Source organism: Hydra viridissima, unplaced genomic scaffold, assembly GCF_058129835.1.
Source record: "Hydra viridissima isolate aposymbiotic clone 2 unplaced genomic scaffold, HvirCarnegie_v1 scaffold_6, whole genome shotgun sequence".
Lineage (NCBI taxonomy): Eukaryota > Metazoa > Cnidaria > Hydrozoa > Anthoathecata > Hydridae > Hydra > Hydra viridissima.
In genome coordinates this window covers 18,221,237-18,237,762 of record NW_028324305.1, presented here as the reverse complement: position 1 = coordinate 18,237,762, position 16,526 = coordinate 18,221,237, and the positions used below count along the sequence as shown (strand labels likewise).

The 16,526-nt window shown below is 29.9% G+C and overlaps 3 protein-coding genes and 1 non-coding gene across 8 annotated transcripts; all 4 read left to right on the top strand.

Annotated features, from left to right (window-relative positions):
* The first annotated feature begins 3,831 nt into the window (after positions 1-3,831).
* Positions 3,832-6,671, top strand: LOC145190207 (DDB1- and CUL4-associated factor 17-like). The gene is made up of 2 exons (XM_090090177.1): positions 3,832-5,092; positions 5,289-6,671. The coding sequence occupies exons 1-2, from the start codon at positions 4,014-4,016 to the stop codon at positions 5,722-5,724; spliced, it is 1,515 nt and encodes a 504-aa protein (XP_089946303.1). The 5' UTR covers positions 3,832-4,013; the 3' UTR covers positions 5,725-6,671.
* LOC145190571 (large ribosomal subunit protein uL14m-like) lies at positions 6,206-6,671 on the top strand. Its single transcript, XM_080067454.2, has one exon. The coding sequence runs from the start codon at positions 6,206-6,208 to the stop codon at positions 6,614-6,616; it is 411 nt and encodes a 136-aa protein (XP_079923580.2). The 3' UTR covers positions 6,617-6,671.
* A 1,729-nt stretch (positions 6,672-8,400) lies between these two features.
* Positions 8,401-12,353, top strand: LOC149887347 (HSPB1-associated protein 1-like). 5 transcript variants are annotated; one of them, XM_090090178.1, is made up of 6 exons: positions 8,401-8,732; positions 8,922-9,255; positions 9,870-9,971; positions 10,195-10,242; positions 10,367-10,426; positions 11,671-12,353. In XM_090090178.1, exons 1-6 carry the CDS (start codon positions 8,401-8,403, stop codon positions 12,082-12,084), a joined length of 1,290 nt encoding a protein of 429 aa, XP_089946304.1. In that variant the 3' UTR covers positions 12,085-12,353. The 5 variants fall into 5 exon arrangements, with proteins under 5 accessions (XP_089946304.1, XP_089946306.1, XP_089946305.1 ...); XM_090090180.1 differs by having other exon boundaries at positions 10,367-10,452; positions 11,671-11,915; XM_090090179.1 differs by lacking the exon at positions 11,671-12,353 and adding an exon at positions 10,608-11,519 and having other exon boundaries at positions 10,367-10,452.
* A 3,359-nt stretch (positions 12,354-15,712) lies between these two features.
* On the top strand, positions 15,713-15,922 carry LOC145190807 (small nucleolar RNA U3). Its single transcript, XR_013847450.2, has one exon. It is a non-coding gene; the product is annotated as a small nucleolar RNA U3 (small nucleolar RNA).
* The last annotated feature ends 604 nt before the right edge of the window (positions 15,923-16,526 follow it).

The window sequence follows — 16,526 nt, the reverse complement described above, 5'->3', positions numbered from 1 at the left end:
GCAGTTCAATGTATTACATAAATGCAGGACCGGATTAACCCTTTAGCGCCCACCAGGGCTTAAAATTTTCAAAAAACTCCAAAAACTTCAAAAAGCAATTGTTTTAGGGCCTAGATTATGAATTAAAAAATAAAATTTTAAAATTTCACTAGCAAACCCAATTTTGTCATTGTAGCATATGTGATACATATAAATTCAGATAGCATTTTGTGATAGTTTCAAAAAGAGGAAACTCTCTTAAATACTTCTAAAACTTACACGTGTTATTAATTTAAAATAAAATAAACAAATAAGCTTTAATATTCGTAAAAAAACAGGAAAAAACTCTCTTTGAAAATACCTTGTCTGACAACAATCATCCGATTTTTAAAAAGACAATTTTGATGTGTTTTTAAGTCTTGATTATCTAATTATATTAACCTAGCTAAATCAGATCAACAAAAATATGTTGTAAATATGCTACAAAAGGTGTTTTTGAGATCACTGTGTTGACAGGATGGCCATAAAAGGTTTCTGAAGTTATGTAGCAGATCTGCTACACGGGCGCTAAAGGGTTAAGACACTTAGAAAACCCTAGAACGTAAAAGATTTGGTACCTCATATAATTAAAATATAATTAAAAAAAAAAAAAATAATAAACCATAAAAATTTTTATCGAAATGATAGAAAACGTGCAGAATGTTGCAAGATTTTTTTTTTTCACTTTTATTGCATAGTCATTATTCAAATCCTCAAAACTAATCTTATTTAGCAGATCTGTTTTATGAATAATAGAGATAGGCCATCCTTCCTGCATTGTTGTTCTTCATATTTCTCTTGTAGTGCTTGCGTTTATTTCTTCATATTTATCTAGTAGTAACTTGCGTCAGTGAAAGAGTTAGAATAAGTTTGATAACTTTAGTAATACTTCAATATGAACAAACAAACCAGAAAACTCATAAAAAATGTTTTTTTGTGTGCCCTATTGTTAGATGGGGTCCTAACCATGTGCTTTTTTTGCTTAAGGTTTTCCATCACTGTTTACGTGCAAATATCATTTTTAAGGAGATCTTGTTTACAAAATATTATACTGTAAGCATTGGCGTGTGGAGTTCGTTAGATTTATTTTTCAAAATCAAATTATTGCATGAACATAAACTTTCATATCGAAATCTTTAATTGTTTTAACTCATTAAAAGTTTTGTTATAATGAACTTCAAAACTTCACATTTCACTTCTTTTTTTTTTTATTATTAAGTTATTAACGGAAAAATGAACTTTTTTCGCAGTATAATTTTGCGCGTGTGCATGTCTGTGTATAGGGATTGTTTCAAGTTTTAAAATCTTCTTTTTTCGCTTTTACTAAAATACTTTGATGATTTGACTAAAGAATGGTTTTAAAACTTTCTTTAGTTGTTTATTGGTTTATTATATGTCGACAACGTGGCATATTGTGATCTGTGGTAATTGTTCCCAACCATAACTACATTTTTACGATGTTCTATTAATATAATAATTATGTCTTTTATAGAAAAGACGTTGAAGGTAGATTTAATGGTTTTTTTTACGGTGAGTTTATGCCAACCTTGACTGTAAATAAAAATTAAAACTTGAAAAACAATACAATTGTTTTGTTAAAAACGGAATTCATCAAATTAAATAATAAAACTAGCTCTTTTTTGATTTGTTAACTTAAGGACGAATGCTAATTGAAGTTTGTTATAAAAAATTTCAAGGTTTGAAAATTTTATTGAAACAAGATTTGAACTTCAACTAAATTGAGAGCTGCTTTAATAGCTTTAGACAGCTATATCACTCAAAAGACGCTAATTGCTCGGGTATTATGCCCATTTAAATCTCTTCCCAAGTATGATATGATTAAATTCTTTGATTTTACTTTTTCTCTCTTCCCTTTTCATAAGCTTTTATTCAAATCGTGTGCTTTTCGTATCAAGGACTTAAGACTTAAACTTATCAATACAAGAAAAACAATTTAAATTTTGTAAGCCTAAAAACATGAACCTTGGTATTGTAGCTTTCTCTAAGAACCTGCAATCGAAATGTTGCAATTGAATAAATAGAAATTTCAAATGTTGCAAAAAAATGGAAATTTCGATTTTTAAAAATTGTGCGAAATGACATTGGGAGCAATCGGGGTTGGATTAAATCACAATGAGTTTCTTATTATTGCCGACAGGTTTCACAAGTACCCATGGAATAGCAAAATAATTAGTAGCAAACGTAAATAATAGTAGAAAATGGTTTATTGGTATTTGTGGAACATTCCGCATAAGTAGAATTAGTTCTAATTTGTAACCGAATACTATTAATAGCTTAGTGTAATTATGTAGTTATATTTAGTAAAATCGCAATAAAAAAATTAAAATCTAAAAAATGTTTTATACTGTGATTGCGGTAATTATAATTTATGTTTATTGCATCATAGATTAAATTAGGGAAAGTCAAGTTTAACCGAGGTAGATATTCTGATTACACTTGTCTTCCAGTTTCCTGTCCAAAAGCAGATTTCACCAAAATATTCATTCAAACACACATGAGCTGACGAGTTAAATCAGTTGAGGTCACCTCCCAGCAAGCACATAACGTTGAAACAACGTTGAAACAACGTTGTAACAACGTTGATCAACGTCGATCAACGTTATTTCAACGTTTTTTCAACGTTGTGTGCTAGCAGGGCTAGGTGGCTTTTAGCAAAAATAAGATTTACAAGAAAATCAAGATTTTAAGATATCCTAATAATTAATTTTCTATAATTGTAAATTTGAATATTTTTTGAAACGTGAATAAAGTGTAAACAATATATATTTTATAAAACTTTTTTTTAAAGTTTCTGTATGTTTGTAATAGAAAATATTAAGTAACGCTGTCTAAAAAGTACCCTACTCAGTAATAGTTTCTGTTATAACTGTGATAAATTGACATTTGTTAATCAGAAAAAAAAAAAAAAAATTACACCACTTTAAAGAAAGCATTACATGTTTTCTTTATCTTGGATGCAAAATTGGTGAGTATAAAAATTGGTCGCCTCATTTAAGCTGATTTCTTACGCTATAGAATTGTCATGAGTCTCAAAGTTGTACTCCTCCATAATGAAAATATCTACTTACCAGTTTCGATTTCACTTCGTCCATAGGCGCCGAGTTCACGGGGGCAACAGGGGTGGGGCCCCCCTCCCCCAGAAATTTATACTAATAATATATAATCACGGATTATTACGGGGGCGAATAGATACTCTCGCCTTCATGATAATCTGTGATAATATATTATTAGTATAAATTTCCAGGGGGGCCACTACCCCTGTTGCCCCCGTGAACTCGGCGCCTATGACTCCGTCTATATTTTTACAATATGCAATTAAAACTGTTTTAAGAATACTTATTACAATATTTATTATTACATTTATTAAAATATTTCTTACAATATTTATTACAACCAGTAAGTTTGTTTTACTAACATTTACTGAAATTTTGGACACATTAACTTTTTGGATTTTTTTTGGTCTTAAGTTCTTCAATTATAGAACCTAAATCTCCGTTACCCTATTTTTCGTAGTAAATGAAGAATGTAGATATGTTATTGGCATATAATTCTTTCAGTTGCAATATCATAGATAGAAAATCATAGATATAAGTGATGAAAACGGTGTACCATTTCATCATGATGTAATCTTCTTGTAAATATCTATCGTTATTAAAAAAAAAGTTTTTTTCTTTTCTGTTTTTGTTGAAAAGTGGGGGATCAATATAGTTTCGAGATATTGTAGTCATATCGATATCTGTGCTTAATTACTTAACTATTAAAAAAATCTCTTTCACATGCGGTTTGCAGTCCAAGATTCGACATCCCGTTATTCTGCGGAGAAGCATAAAACTCTTCGGTTATTGTAGATTATTGCAATTTGATAAGATGAACACATGATAAAAATTTCAGTTTTTAGAAATTTATAAAACTCTATAAAGCTACCTAAATGTATTAATGAATATATTCGTACGTTATACATACAAGCACATATCATGACAAACGGAGTATCTTCTTTGATAAAAAAAAGAGAGCTGTCCGGAAAATCATATGAAAAAAGTTTGTTACAGCAGCTATATATATCTCCTGTTAGAGAACTAAAATTCCAATTTTGTGAGAAAAATGATCGTAAAGTTTTTTATGATGGGAATTTATATTTATCTGATTTCAACAAATGTTTTACTGGTTGTTATATTAACAACAAACCACACTTTGTTAAAACTAAAATTCAAAAATCAACCTCAAAGATACGATTTCTTGACTTTTTAAGATTTCATTGTTCTCCATATGGAAAAGATTCAGAAAGTGGAAATTTAAAAATCTATTTTCATCAAGAAATTTTGTATTTGCTGGCATTGCCATCAACTCTTGTTAGTTATTCTATAAAGAATTGTACATTTAACATTCTTAATCAAATTTATTTGGGTTCACGATTTGGTTTTTTGCATCTTAATTGGGATAAAATTAATGATAGGTTTTATGCCCAGTCAAAACATCATTCTGTTAATCAAAAATGTAATGCTCATTTTTATTTTGCCATATTTGATTCTGCTCCTTTTAAGTTTGTTGGTATTTTTGAAGTATCTGAAAATGTGTTTGGAAAAGTGTTGGACGCATCTATAAGTGATGGGATTTTATATGTTTCTTTGAAAAATATGGTTACATTGTATGATTTAGAGAACATTTTAGATGAGTTTAAAATTCAAAACATTAACATTGGTGATACTTTACAAGAAAGCTCCATTTCAAAGTTTTATGATTGTATCACATCAAACCCTATCATTGTTGGTAGTTTTCCATATGGTCTACCTATAAATATCCATATCAAGCACACCCCAAAAATTCTCAAGAAAATTCCATGTTCAAATTTTAATAGCCTTTCTTTTGGTGGTTTTCCATGGGCTTATTTGTTTTTTGATAAAAACCAAGTAAAAGTGTTTAGGTTAGAAGATGGAAAACTAGGTGCAGTTTTTGAAAATAATGATACAAAAAGTGGATCTTTAGACGAAAAACCTGCCTATTTCCATGTGGATAATTCTGGTCATATTTTGCATGTTCAGTCTGAAAGTATAAAGTAATGTCTAATTTTTGATTGTTTTGTCAAAATTAAACTTAGCATATAGATTTTGTGTGGTATTCTTTTTTTTTATTTCTTTATATGCATGTGTGGGTTTGTGTGTAATTTCTTTTTATATAAATTTTGTGTGTCTGTGTGTGTGCAATAGAAATGTCATTATAAAGTTCTTGGTAGCTCATTTTTTATTTTACAGCTTTTACAAAGTTATAGAAGAAGAAGAGTTTAAACTTAAAACTAACCTTGTCATTCAAGTTGCAAATGCTAAAAACAAAACCTCATTACCACATATTTCAAAGTTTGGTCGTGTTTTAAAGCAAAGTTACAATTCTGGCTGTATACCATTACAGTCAGAAGTTATCCATGCGCTAGATTACTGCCATGATACAAATGTATTGGCTGTGCTTTACACTAAAATTGAAGAGTTTGCTTCTGACAAATATGTCATAGGTTTATTTGACAATTCTACAGCAATGCTCATGAAAGAATATCCTATAAATGAACATGCTGTGTCAGATGATAATGAGTGGGTTTTGTATTTAAATGGACTGACTATTGTATGTTTGCTTACATCTATTATTTCAAGATTGAGCAAGTGTTATATTTTTCAGTTACAACAAAGCATGGTTTGATTTTTAAGTGGTTTTATTAGCATTATTTCATTGAAATAAAAACTACTAATATATTTCAAATAATTAAGTCTCTTTTTTTTCAATTATCTTTTTTAAGATATCTTTTTTTACTGATTCTCAGATTTTAATTATTTAACTATGTATTTGTATTAACAAAGGATTTCTTTAACTAAATTTTAGTATATTCTATATTTTTATTATGTTGATTTAAATAACTGTTTGCAATAATGATTAATCAAAGATATAAAGTTTTATCTTCATCTGCACATTTTTGATTGACATTAATAGTTATAAATATAACAAAAAATTTCACTAAATATTTGTAAGTTCAATAAAAATTTTAAGGGTCTGATCTTTTTTATGATAAGATATTTATAAAGTACCGTATCATAAACTATATGATTTTTTCCTTCTGTTTTGAATATAAACATTTGTTTTATCTATGAAAATGTGTTTTTTAAATATTTATAGATAAAGCAAAATGAACTGTTTAACATCATTCATTAAATCAATTGGAATTAATTCTCTTATTAGCAGGAGGTCTATTTTTCTACTCACAGAATTTAATTGTCTTGACAACAGTGAGCTGGGCCAGCAAACAAAACGGTACCGAAAACCATATTTGATTGGATTTTATCGTAAACGAAGAACTGCAGATATTGGAGATATAATTAGAGTTGCTGTGAAAGGAAAACCTTGCAAAGCTTTGGTTGTAACAACAAGGAAACAAAAACAAGACATGATACCAAGGTATGACAGAAATAATATAGTTTTGCTTGATGACAACCTAGTACCACTTGGTGGAAAGATCAAAGGACCCATTTCAACAGAGTTAAGAAAGTACAAAGCCAAATATCCTAAAGTATTTACTCAAATCAAAAGATATGTTTAAATCTGTAATCTTAAATTTGTCAGTATAATGCAACAGTTTGAAATAGTTTTTAATACATTTGATATTTTTTTTCCTGTTTTAAAAATATATATATTTTTTTCCCCTTTGTTTTACATGAAAAATGTAAAAAAAACAAAACAAAGAGGGCAAAGTGTGATAGTGCACAAGTTTCTCTGATTTCATAAATCATGTAAATCAAAGCTATTCCTTACTCAGCTACATCAATGACAATTTCCAAAGTTTTTACTTTTTTTTTACTTTCCCAACAACATAGCTTTTTTTCATTGCCCATTTATCTGGATGGTGAGTTTTATATTGAAAAATATTCAACAATACAAAAGCTGGCTGGTTCATGATTATACAAAGTCAGAGAATTCTTTCTGTTGTTTTGTGCTGCTAAAAGCACTTATCCAAAGGTTGATATTGTTTTATTTTAAAAAGCTGTAATGCTGACATTAATTTGACAAGGATTTCATTTAAATAACATTAATTGTGAATTTTCTTGTGGTCTCAATTTCATAGTGTTGCTATAAATCATTATGTGAAGTAATCAAAACAAGTGCACATCTAAATGCATACCATCCCAATTAACTTTGCATAAAAGTACAGAGGCTTTTCTGTGCCAATACCTGATCAACTGTCTTCTCGCTACCATGCCTCTCTTTTTCTCTCTTTGAGAAATTGTGCAAGGAGCTCTATCTAAAGGCAACAAGATTATTGTCAGAGCCCAACAAGATTATTGTATGGGCCCTATCAAACAGATCCTCTAATCTTTCAGTTAACTGTCATCAGTTAGTCAGTTCTGCAAGATGCATTCTTAACATCTATCTGTTCCTAATGATAAAAGAAATGCATTAATACTTGTTAAAGTTTACTTCTAGGCACCATTTCTCTAGTTTCTATAGTCTACAATTCTTATTTAACAGACCATATTTCTACTTGCCATGTCACATTAAAATATTCTATACTAAATGATTAATGAGTATAGTGTGCACAACTACTGGGTGTGAAAGTATGCAGAAGATTGCATTTTAGTATGGTATTTACATTTTAGTATGGCATCATGCAAAAGATTATATTTTAGTATGACAATAATTTTAACAATCCCTAATATCATTAGTTATGAATAAAATGGAGAATAAACAATCCTATAATCACTGTAATTCTCTTCACAATTGCAAGTGTAAACCTAAAAGGTAATTTTGATACTGAGCTATCAACAATGCAGCAAATACAACAACTTAACTATAATAGCTATTTAGTGACTAATTTAATCCTAAGATCATAAAAAAAAAAGATCTAAAATTATAAAAAAAGATATTAATGATATCTAATTTTTTGTAAATAGAATGAATCAAATTTACTTTCGTGGAAAAAAATTCAAATATCTTTTTACAACTTTTGACCTAATTGACCTACCAGTAAATGTTGATATATTTGAAACAGGGTACAGTTGATATTAATATAATTGAATGAAACATGGTCCATTAGTGTTAATTGTTAAAAAATAGAATAGTGGAGTCAGATCTGAATTTTTTTTTTCTTAAATTAGACCCTATTTTTTAAATATGTTTTTACATATTGCTGTTTTTTGCTTTATTTTTGTTTTTATATGAAATTGTCACTTTATTTAAAATGAGCACTTTTTAGCCTGCAATATTATTTATCTGCAATAGTGTATTTTTAATATTCATTACCTATGCAAGAAGATGTTAGAATTTTTTTTTTAATAGATGTTTTTATTTTGAATAGAAATATTAGTAATATGTAAAATAATATATAAAATGTCTGTACAGTATATCAATGGAGCAGGTTTTTCAGGAGTTCAGATGAAAACTTTCCTTCGTTCTCATAAAAAACCTGTTGTGATAACAAATATGTTAGAGAATTGGCCGGTGATAAATTGGACTATTGAAAAATTCGCTGAAGATTTTGGGAATATAGAGACAAGTGTTAAAATTTACAAAAGAAATTCAGAATCTGATTCAAAGAAACAAAAATTTGATTCTGTTGTGGTAATGGAAACTGATTGTTTTCATGTTAAGTGTTCAATTAGACAGTTTGTTCACTGGATAATGGAGAAAGATGTAGAGGGGGAACTTGCTGCATTCTCCTAGTAAACTTCTTTTGATATTTATGTAAAATATTACATTTGGAGTATACATGTATATACTGTATCATATGATGAGTAAAATACAATAAAGATGATTTAAATCTTTCAGATTGACATGTTTTTTGTTTTTTTTTTAGATATATAATCAATAAAAGGGATAATTAATGAAGATTCTTTTTACTGAATATTTAGCAATAATTATTGGGGTTATGTTGATTATAACTACATGATCGAGTTTTTCAAAGACTACCCTCATGTTCTGAAAGGTGTTAACTGGGGAAATTTTGGCTATCCTGAATATAATGGTTCCCAATCCACCTTTTGGTTTGGCAGTATAGGTTCGTTTACACCTTGTCACCAGGATACTTACGGAACAAATCTTGTTGCACAAGTTTTGGGTATTAAGGAATGGTTGTTGTTTCCTCCAAATTCTTCAAAGTTTTTGCAGCCAACTCGTATACCTTACGAAGAATCTACCATCTTTAGTAAGACAGATGTTACATCATATTCACAATATGGTGTTAAAGTATGTTTGATAAAAATAGTTGCTATGATTCAGTAAATATGAACGCATAAATAGTTGATTAACATAAAAAATATTACTTATGATTTAATGTGAAATTTCCAAAAGTTAAAGATAATGGTTGAAAAAATGTTTTGAGGAAAAAATTGTTTGTTAAAAAATTTATGAATTTCAATGACTTAACTTTTAAGCAAAACTATAATAATACTTTAAATTGGAAGTTCAGTTTCAAGACAGGCATCAACTTTTTTATACAGGTTCTTCATGTAATTTTATAGTTTTTTGCATTCAGATCTTAGCTTCAACTAAAATTTACTTGAGGACTGTTAAATTATTAATGTTACCCTTTAAAATTCAAAAATATTTTTAAAAATTGCTAAAGCATTTTCAATACCATTTCCATTATACTGTACTTGGATTCTATGTTGATTCACTGTTTTGATTGATACTGAACATGCATCATAAAATGCTAGTGACCTTTTTTGGTTGCCAACTAACATAAAAAAGATCCCATTAAATTTTAAAAACCAACACAAAAAAGATCTCATTAAAATTTTAAATACTGATATTAAACAAAATAAGCATTAAAAAAATAACTTTCTGAGGAAAATATTTAGATTCGTCTACAACCTGGTGAAGTCCTGTATGTACCAAAGCATTGGTGGCATTATGTCAAAAATGAAACAAATAGCATTAGCATAAACACATGGTTGGAACAGGTGTTCATTTTTCTTTATAGTTCATTAACTACTATATAAATATATTTTTTTTTTATTTTTTAAATATATTTCGTAAATTATGTTATAAATGTTATGTTTCAATAATAATTTTTGATGTCTGTGTTCAATTTTGAAAAATGTTTTTCTATTAAGTATGTTTGTGCATTACAGTCATGTCTATATTAATCTTGGTAACTGCGTGGAGTTCATGTCATTATTTTAGGAGAGTGATAGCTACGATCGTATATGTGAAGCTCTAGTAAAGCTCGTGGTAAGTTACATCAAGTATAACACTTCTAACGTTTTTTGAAAAATGAATGAAGTTTAACTCATTTATGTTCTTTACTTACAGAACTTCCCGCATAAAATAAGTTCATAATTTTCTCTTTTTTTAGGTTTTCTCAATGAAAAAATGCGAGGGAACATCTTTAGATAAGTGGTTAAACCCTAAGGAAGTGAGTTGTGTACACATACATTTGAGGTATGTTCAGAAAAAAAGGTGACTTCGAATTTCGCGAACTATTCGATTCTCGATTTTTGTTGCTGTTTACATTCGATTCTCGATTTTTGTTGCTGTTATGTTGCTAGACATGTTCCCAACATATGTTGACATGATTAGCCATTTTGCATTTTTAGCTTGTTTTTGACAGATATAAAGGTGCTCGGCAATTTTTTGCTATCGAAAAAAATGAATCAAAGAATTTGTATTGAATTTTGTATGAAAAATAAAATTAAGTGCTCCAACGCACTAAAAATGTTGACTGGTGCATTTCGCGAGTTTACTTAAAGGAAGAGTTTTTAAGTGGTACAAAGATGTTAATGATGATGCCCTACCTGGACGCCCTACTACGTCATCGACCGATGAAAGCATTGAAGCTGTAAATAAAATTGTTATTGAGAATCGTCGAATCACTATTAGAGAAGTTGCTTAGCATGTCGGTATATCGAATGACTTCAATGACGATCAAGATGGGTTATAGAGGACGTTCAAACGGGTCGTAACTGTTGACGAAAAAGGGTATATGTTTATAACGTCAAAATCAAAGCTCAATCATCCCAATGAAAGCGTCAAAAAGAACCAAGACAGAAAAAATGACGTCATGTTCGATCGAATGTTTTTTGCTATCGAAATGTTTCGCTTTTTTTTGGGCATGAAATGTTTCACTCACTGATTTCTTCGAGTACTATGGTGTGGTGCATCATGAGATATGCCAGAAGATCACACAGTCAATAAGGAATATTCCCTTCAAGTTATGCGCCGTTTGTTTGAAGCAATGCGATGAAAACGCCCGGATTTGTGACAAAACAGTTCATGACTTTTGCATCATGACAATCCGCTTTCTAACATTGCTTGTTAGTGGTTTTTTGGCCAAAAACAAAACTGAAAAAAGCCATAAAAGGACTGCGTTTTGCCTTTTTTGGGAAGGACAACACCGAATTGCCGGAAGAACTGAAGCCCATACCAAAAATTTCATATTAGAAGTGTTTCGAGGATTGGAAAAAGCGACGGTACAAGTGTATTATATCTGAGGGAGATTACCTTGATCGGTACAAAGCAGATTCTGATGAATAAATATTTTTCGAGAATAATAGTCACCTTTTTTTTTGAATGGAACTTATTGCTTTTTTTTAAATAGAAAATAGCTGAAATTTGTAATTTGTTTAACTATGTCTAATAAAATAATTTTTGGTCATACAGGAATTGCCTAAGACTTTCTCTGATTGTTTGGAGCTACTACAATTCGCGTTAAAAGAACGGCTTGTTTCTATTAAAGTAAAGTCATTAGAGACGCAAGTATTTGAAGGAAAAGACTCCGAAGCATGTCGGAACAATGCGTGCGAAAAATACACTGCCGTAAACAAACAGTCTGATTTTTTACAAAACTTAGAAGAATCAGTAAATATGCTAGAAAATACCAAAGAAAAAAATCACCCTGCGTCTGAAATTTCAAGTAGAAATGTCGATGCTGTGGTTAATACTAGTAATAATGTTCTAAATCATTTTTGTGACAATGTGAATCTTGATTGCGATTTCCTTGTGAATTGTTTTGCTGATAGAGAGGTGTTAGATACAGTTGTTGCAGTTATGTTTGAAAAAATGAAAAGAACTTAATTACTTTAAAATTATTGCAGAATTCATTTGCTCTATAAACCGATCATTTCAACAAAAAAAAACAAAACGTTTTGAGACTTTTAAAATGGTGTTGTAGATCTAAATATTTTTTTTGCTTACGAAGCTTTAAATGTTTAACATTATTTATTATTAAATATTGTACCAAATTGTACTTGAAATAGTTAAAAATCAATTTATTACTAAATTAAAAAATTGCTTTAAGAAGAAAAACTGGAGTTAAGAAGTTTTTATCTACATACATCTAAAAATCAAGTTGTTCGTTGTGTTGAATTTGTCGCAACTAAATTATTTTAACGAAAAATTAATCACTGTTATATCTTATGCAAAGTAGGGTCACAACGACATTTTTCCTAATAGAAATAGTGATAGCTGAAAACGCATGATTTTTTAGGTAGTGAGTGAGGATTACAGAGGTTAGGTTATTCCATTCAGGTACATGGGCAGACAGCCCTTACGAGCTACCCGCCCGGCTAGATAAAGTTTAAAAACATTATTTGGCATAGAACATTGACTCATAGTTTAAATTTCCGAAACGTTCATTTTAGTTTTGTGTTAATTGTGGTGCAAATTATTTTGAAGTTTGATAAACTTTATTTGCATTTATTTCTATGTAAAATTATTTATTTGTATTTAAACATTTAGACTTAAGTCATTAAACATTAAGTCATAAAACATTTAGACTTTACCTAATAACAAAATTTTGTTATTAGGTAAAGAGCGTTATACAATTAACACTATATTTATTACGGTTTCTAGCTACTCTCTTGGAACTAATTAACAACAACATCATTTATTAGCGTGTAAGAAAATGAACTTCTCTGATCTGGCTGAAACGATTTTTCTAAACTTTTAAAACTTTTGTCAACTTTTAAAATTTTTGTCAACTTTAAAAAATTTTGAATCAAGGTTCCTGATTAACAAAATTTCTATTTAATTACTATAAAGGGAAATAAAAATTGAAGAAAATTTCATCATTTAATACTACAGATATGATTCTTTTTTTATTTTTAAAGGGTGCGGAAAAAGTTCTGACAATTTTTTCAAAAATTACAAAAGCACGAAAATACTGTATAAATAACGAAATAATTCAATTCAAGAAATAATAAAGTTTATTAGAGCGATAAATATCACAACAAATACTCAAAATTGCCTCCGTCAACCTCAATATATTTTTTACACGCTTTGGAAAATCTTCGTCGATGGTCGCGTATTGTTCGGCCGTTATGTGGTCCAGGCTATGCTCAGAGCCGTTTTGAGTATTTCCACGTGGTGTATCGTTTTCCCGAGAATTTTTTCACCAGAATGGACCAGACGGAATAGTCCATCGGGTTATGATCTGGCGAATTAGGCGGCCAGACCTCTTTACCTCAAAAGCCGAAAAACAGTTCCTCTCAGATGGCAATTGTCGAATTGGTAGAATGCACCTGCGCCCAGTCCTGATGAAGCGCAAAACCTTCTGGGCTAAAGTGCGTCTTTGCTTAGAAGTCCAGTACGTCGCGGAAAACTCGCTGTTAGTAGTTAGCGGCATTGATCTTGAAATTTCTCTCAATGAAGACCAGCGGCGTCTTCCCGGTAGTCGATCCCAGCCCACACCATCACTGAGGCCGGAAAATGACTGTGGCCAATGACTTTTGCCTCCACGGTCTTCTACTAATCCTTCTTGAGAAGCTGCCTTTGATTCTGACAGTTATGAACAGCTTGATCGTGAAGATCTTCTCGTCGATGATGAGCACCCAAGACAAACGACCGCCGACGACCAGCCGACGCATTCGGCAGCATTTCGGCTGCCGTTTCGCCTTCATCGTTTCGTTTAGGAAATGGACACAAGCAACCTTGAAACTGAGAAGTCCCAGCCACTCTTTGACGATGTGACGAACGTTTTTTCATAGGCATCGAGATCTTAAACCTTCTTGTGCATTGACGTCTCAGGATTCCGACGAATTCGGCATTGCACCTTGTTGATGTTCTCCCGAGTGGTCGCTGTGATTGGACGGCCGCTTCAAGGACGGTTCGCAGTCTCTCCTGTGTCCTTGTAAATTTTCATAACGTTGTTGATGGTTCGCTGTTTGAACCCCGGTTGTTCGAACAATGTCAGCCGTCCGTATCCCCACCTTGTGCAACTCCACGATTGAAATACATTCATTTTCATGAACCTTAACGTTATCACAACTAAAAACAAATAGATTAATAATACTTTTTTGGATCAAAGTTTCAACTAAAATCCACTGAAATCAAAATGTGTGACTAAAAAACATTATACTTATACTAAAAACAGCAAAATACAAAGTTGCCAGAACTTTTTCCGTACCCTTTATATAATCTCTAGTTTCCCTTATTTTGTTTTAAAAAACCTCTAATTTTTACCTAAACATTTATCATTGTTTTTCTCGCTTTAAATTAAGAATACAAGATGACGCTGCTAAATTTTGAAGATTGATTTAATAGACGTTTAGTACCTAATATTAAGATATTTGAAAACAATCTCAGAAAATATAGGGTTATATGAAGTAATGGAGGTTAGGTCTATATCATCTAACTGATGTGTTTGTGAACTTAGGTTAATTTCCTCATGTTATAATAGTTGTTGAGGTATTTCTTGTTAACAAAAGTTCTTAAAAAAATTCAATTTTAGAATTTGGTTTTTCCAAATTATCTTAACAAAGAAAAACAAATATTTGGTATTTTAAGGTGTTACAACACCAAAAAAACAAGGAAACTATGAATTTTTTTGAGTTTTTCAATTTTGTATAAAATATGTGTTAAATCAATCCAAGAACGTTTAGCCAAAGTTTCAGAGCTAAATAATTTATCTTTCTTAAGATATAAATGAATGTAAATTATATAAATAATATATCAAGACTTTTTCAAAGCTGTTTATCTCAGTTCGCGTTTTTTAGTTTTTGCTAAAACTTCAAAACACAGTTTCTTGAGTTAGCAATGTTCATTTGATCTGAAATTTTCAGCACTTGCTCGAAATACCTACAAAATTCATTTAACAGATAGATTTTTTTTATGATCAGTAATTTTTTTTTTTTATAGTGTTGGATTTCTCTAAAACGTCTAAAAATAAATGAAATATGAGGAAAATCTAAATAACTCATCATTTAGTTTAATATTTAAAAAATCTATCTGTTAAATGGAAGAAAATCGTGTTTAGATTAAGAGTACAAAATATCAGGTCATATGATAATGCATAGTCTTAGATATTATGTTTTGAAATATTCCGCCATTATGGTCCTAATGCTATCTTCAAAAAAATCTTTTTTTGTTTTTTTTTTATTTAAACTTTTTGAGTAAACTATATTTAAAAGTATTTTTATTTTGGAGGTTTATTTCATTTTTATATTTATTTGGTGTTAGTCCAAAAACCCATTTTTGATAGTTTTTCCGCCATTATGGTCCTAATGGTATTTTTTAAAAAATCTTTTTTTGTTTTTTTTTATTTAAATTTTTTGAGTAAACTATTTTTAAAAGTATTTTTATTTTGGAGGTTTATTTCATTTTTATATTTATTTAGTGTTTTATATTTGTTTAGTGTACCTTAAACAAACCACAAGCGTAACAGAATATGTGATATATATAAAAATTAACAAAACCTTAATTACACAAGACCGTACTTACTAGGATCTTTTCTATAGTATGCGTCCCGTCTTTGTGATTCAACAAAGACAACCACAACAGCCATGATGATGAGCTGAAGTGTGGTTTCCTGAGCGGGAAGCTTGATTAGCAAAGATCTCATGCTCTTAACTAATCATTGATGACCGTTTCTTCTACTGCTAAAGTGGAAGGAGGGAAGCTATACCAGCTGAATGGCTAGCACGTTTGAAAGAAAATGAAACGCATTATTCATACAACTGTCCACTAATTATATGACTTTTAAGGAAAAGCTGTGATTATTCACATATGGTCTTAAAAATGCACGCATAATAACTTACAAAGAGAAATGGTACCTAAGTAACGAAACCTGTTTATTATGTGTACTGAAGAAACTACTATATTATTGCTAGAGCATTTGTTATTTAGTAAACATTAAGTTGGGACTAATGTGGTTATATTAGTACTTTTCGGAATAAAATTACGAGTAAAATTTTAGAATACGTGAGCGAAATATTACAGCGATGGCGAGACTTTGTTACGAGAGCCGCATTCATTTTTGCAAAATCAACTTTCAAGCTTTAAAACTCAAGTACGGAACTATATATTTTTTTAACTCATAAGATATGAAAGTGTCTTTTCTTTTTTAATTAGATTTACCTTTATAATAACATTTCAAATAGTTAAGGGACACTCATAAACAAGAAAATGCGATAAATTGTTAACTCCCTTTTTAAACAACAAAAAAAGCCGATTTGAGCGTGTATGTAACTTGCTATCGTTGTACACGATTATTTTTCTAAAGATATAACTAATCAAAAAAC